The sequence below is a fragment of the Parus major genome, chromosome 28 (genome assembly GCF_001522545.3).
Source record: "Parus major isolate Abel chromosome 28, Parus_major1.1, whole genome shotgun sequence".
NCBI classification, from domain to species: Eukaryota; Metazoa; Chordata; class Aves; order Passeriformes; family Paridae; genus Parus; species Parus major.
In genome coordinates, this window is record NC_031797.1 from 4238097 (window position 1) to 4241986 (window position 3890).

At 64.1% G+C, this 3890-nt stretch overlaps 1 protein-coding gene across 1 annotated transcript in view; it reads left to right on the forward strand.

Annotated features, from left to right (window-relative positions):
• Positions 1-3890, forward strand: part of FBN3 (fibrillin 3) — a 72682-nt gene that overhangs the window by 52179 nt on the left and 16613 nt on the right. The window contains exons 30-37 of the mRNA XM_019009100.2: positions 138-260; positions 909-1031; positions 1342-1467; positions 1943-2065; positions 2233-2355; positions 3017-3178; positions 3556-3624; positions 3716-3841. Coding sequence (XP_018864645.1) covers positions 138-260; positions 909-1031; positions 1342-1467; positions 1943-2065; positions 2233-2355; positions 3017-3178; positions 3556-3624; positions 3716-3841 — 975 coding nt within the window. The remainder of the gene's footprint in view (positions 1-137; positions 261-908; positions 1032-1341; positions 1468-1942; positions 2066-2232; positions 2356-3016; positions 3179-3555; positions 3625-3715; positions 3842-3890) is intronic.

A 3890-nucleotide genomic window follows, 5' to 3' on the forward strand; every position in this document is an offset into this window, starting at 1 on the left:
GTGCCCAAACCCAGAGTGGGATCACCCCAAGCTCGGGGAGCCATCAGTGCCCAAACCCAGAGTGGGATCACCCCGAGCTCAGCCCTGCAGGGCTGGGAGAGCTGAGCTGTGCCAGCCCCGCTGTCCTTCCTCTGCAGACATCGACGAGTGTGAGATCGGGGCGCACAACTGCGACATGCACGCGTCCTGCATCAACATCCCCGGCAGCTTCAAGTGCAAGTGCCGCTCGGGCTGGCTCGGGGACGGGCTCAAGTGCAATGGTGAGTCCTGAACCAGCACAGAGGGATCCCTCACCAGCTCTGCAGGCACCTGGGGAAGCTGGGCTGAGCTCCCACCGCAGCACCAGTGCATGGAGGGGCTCAGCCTGGAGAAAAGGAGGCTCAGGAGGGACCTTGAGGCTCTGCACAGCTCCCAGCCAGGAGGGGACAGCCGGGGGGTCGGGGTCTGCTCCCGGGGAACAGCAGGACAAGAGGGAACAGCTCCAGGCAGGGCCAGGGGAGGCTCAGGGTGGAAAATGTCTTCATGGAAATGTCCAGCCCTGGCCCAGCCACCATCACTGGAGGGATTTAAAGCCGTGTAGATGTGGCACTTGGGGACATGGCCAGTGGCTTACAGCTCATGGCCATAGAGGCCCCCAGGGATGTATTGGAGCCCCCAGGTGCCCAGACAGTCTCCTGGGCCATTTGTGCACCCCTGGAGCTGCTCAGGCAAGAAAAGGTGTCCAAGGCTGGGCTGGACAGGGCTTGGAGCAACCTGGGCTAGTTGAAAGAGTCCCTGGGGGTGGAACTGGATGATCCTGAATCACTGGGTCATGATTCCCACCCAAACCACTCTGACACCTGAGTCCAGCTGGTCCAGGAGCCCAGATTAGCCAGGCCAGGCACTGACAGGGTGTTCTCTGTGCCCAGACCTGGACGAGTGTGCGACCGAGGAGCACAAGTGCAACCTGAACGCCAACTGTGTGAACACGCCCGGCTCCTACCGCTGTGCCTGCCGCGACGGCTTCAACGGCGACGGCTTCTCCTGCTCGGGTGAGAGCTGGGACAGGGACCTGCCTCCTGGGACAGGGACCTGCCTCCTGGGACAGGGACCTGCCTCCTGGGACAGGGACCTGCCTCCTGGGACAGGGACCTGCCCCTTGGGGCCACCAGCCTCGCCCGGTGCTGCCTGGGCCCAGGACACCTCCAGCAGGGACCCAGCCCCTCCTCGCTGCGCTTGGGGAGGCTCAGGGCCGTGGCAGGAATTGCAGCCTCCCAGCAGCGGGTGGGCTCAGGCTGCCGGGGTCCCCTGGGCTGGCTGGGGCAGCCCCCAGCCCTGTGTGGACGCTGTCCCTCCCTGCAGACGTGGACGAGTGCGCGGACAACGTGAACCTGTGTGAGAACGGGCAGTGCCTGAACGCCCCCGGCGGGTACCGCTGCGAGTGTGAGATGGGCTTCAACCCCACCGAGGACAGCAAGGCCTGCCAGGGTGAGTGCCCTGACTCCCTGCTGGCCTTCTCTGTCCTCTGCTGGCACCTCCCGAGGCACAGCCAGACCCCAGCACCTGCCTGTGCCACTGGCAGCTGTTGGTTCCCGGGCTGAGCCCGGATTCCTGCAAAATGGAAAACCAGGAGAGCAGGGGTGAGGGGAGAGGGTGGGAGAGTGGCAAAATGGAAAACGAGGAGAGCAGGGGTGAGGGGAGAGGGTGGGAGGGTGGCAAAATGGAAAATGAGGAGAGCAGGGGTGAGGGGAGAGGGTGGGAGAGTGGCAAAATGGAAAACCAGGAGAGCAGGGGTGAGGGGAGAGGGTGGGAGAGTGGCCCAGCTGCCCCAGGAGATTGTCTCAAATCAGGCAGGGCCATGCTGGGGTGGGTTGGTCACATCTGGGCAGGAGGAGGGAGCAGGAGCAGCCTGTCCTGGCTCTCTCCCTGGCACAGCCTGTCCCCAGCTGTCTCTGTTTTGCAGACATTGATGAATGCACCTTCCAGAACATCTGTGTCTTTGGCACCTGCCAGAACCTGCCCGGGATGTTCCGCTGTGCCTGCGATGATGGATATGAGCTGGACAGGAGCGGGGGCAACTGCACAGGTCAGGGGTCTGTCCTGCTCCGGGGTCTGCCGGGCTCGGCTGGCCCCATCCCACACCTGAGGGGCTCCGTGGGGTGGGGACACACCTGGGCACAGAGCTCAGGCTGGGCTGGGCTTTCCTGGCAGTGCTCAGCTCCATCTTCAGTGTCCATCTGTCCATCCTTTCAGACATCAACGAGTGTGCAGACCCTGTGAACTGCATCAACGGGCTCTGCGTCAACACCCCCGGCAGCTACCTGTGCAACTGCCCCCAGGACTTCGAGCTGAACCCCACCGGGGTGGGCTGTGTGGGTGAGTGGGACCTCCCCCCCGGACCCTCGGGGTCCTTCCTGGTGGTTCTGTGTAGCTGGAACTGGACACAAGGAGGGTGGATGTCCCCCCTTGGCTGTCCCTCCTTGTCTGTCCCCCTTTGGCTGTCCCCCCTTGGCTGTCCCCCCTTGGCTGTCCCCTCCCAGCTGTCCCCCCCAGCTGTCCCCACCTGGCTGTCCCCCATGGGTTTAACCCTGCAGCAGCAGCAGAACCCAGGTCCTGATGAGTGTGCCCCACCTCGTGTCACTGCCACCACTGTGGGTGTCCCTCTGGTCACTCCAGGGCAGCTCTGGAGCTGTTTTGTTCCCTGGGACAGTCCAAGGCCGGGGTGGACGGGGCTTGGAGCAGCCTGGGACAGTGGAAGATGTCCCTGCCCATGGCCAGGATGATCCTTCAGGTCCCTTCAAACCATCTGGGATTCCACAATCCCACACAGCTCCCGGCACAGAGCCCCAGAAATCCACATTTCTTCCTTATCCCTGGACGATTTCCAGTTCCTTTGTGGCCCATGGCAGGGTGTGGAACGGGATCACCTCTAAGGTCCCTTCCATCCCAAAGCACCCCACGATTCCGTGATTCCATCCCTGCTGCACCCAGGAGCTCTGCAGGCCGGGCTTTGCTCAGCAGCGCTGTCTCTGTGCAGATACCCGGGTCGGGAATTGCTTCCTGGACACGCAGGACCGGGGGGACGGGGGCATCTCCTGCAGCGCTGAGATCGGCGTGGGGGTCACCCGGGCCTCCTGCTGCTGCTCCCTGGGCCGTGCCTGGGGCAACCCCTGCGAGCTCTGTCCTCCAGCCAACACCAGTGAGTGCGGAGGACTTGGGGTGGGCACGGCTGGGGAGGAGGGGAGAGAGGCAGGGGCGCTTCCCGATGGATCCTCAGCTCAGAATGGAGGTGCTGAGTTCAGGATTTGCTGCTCCAGCCAGGGCAGGGCAGAGGTGGAGTGGGGTGGGGTGGGGGAGGCCAGGCTGGGGTGTCTGGGGGATCCAGGCTGGGATCCTTCGTTCTGGGTGAGGGAATGTGGAATGCTGCCCTTGGAGGGAGGGTGGGCTGTGGGATGGCTCAGCTGGCTTGGCAGGTGATGAGCCCCGGCCACATCCTCGTGGCCAGTTCCAGGATTCCCCTGGCTCTCCCTCCTGGCTCTGGGGAGCCCCCTCAGCTCTGCCTGCCTCTCTCCACAGCCGAGTACAAGACCTTGTGCCCTGGGGGAGAAGGGTTCCGCCCCAACCCCATCACCGTCATCCTGGAGGGTGAGTTATCCCTGTTCCCACCGCCCTTCCCGAGGGATGGGGTGCTGGGGGACCCCAGCCCTGTGGGGACACCCCTGCTGTCCCTCCTCAGACATCGACGAGTGCCAGGAGCTGCCAGGGCTGTGCCAGGGCGGGAACTGCGTCAACACCTTCGGCAGCTTCCAGTGCGAGTGTCCCCTGGGCTACTACCTCAACGAGGACACCCGGATCTGTGAAGGTACCGGGGCTGGGGACAGGGTGACACCTGCTCCAGGGGCTGGGGACAG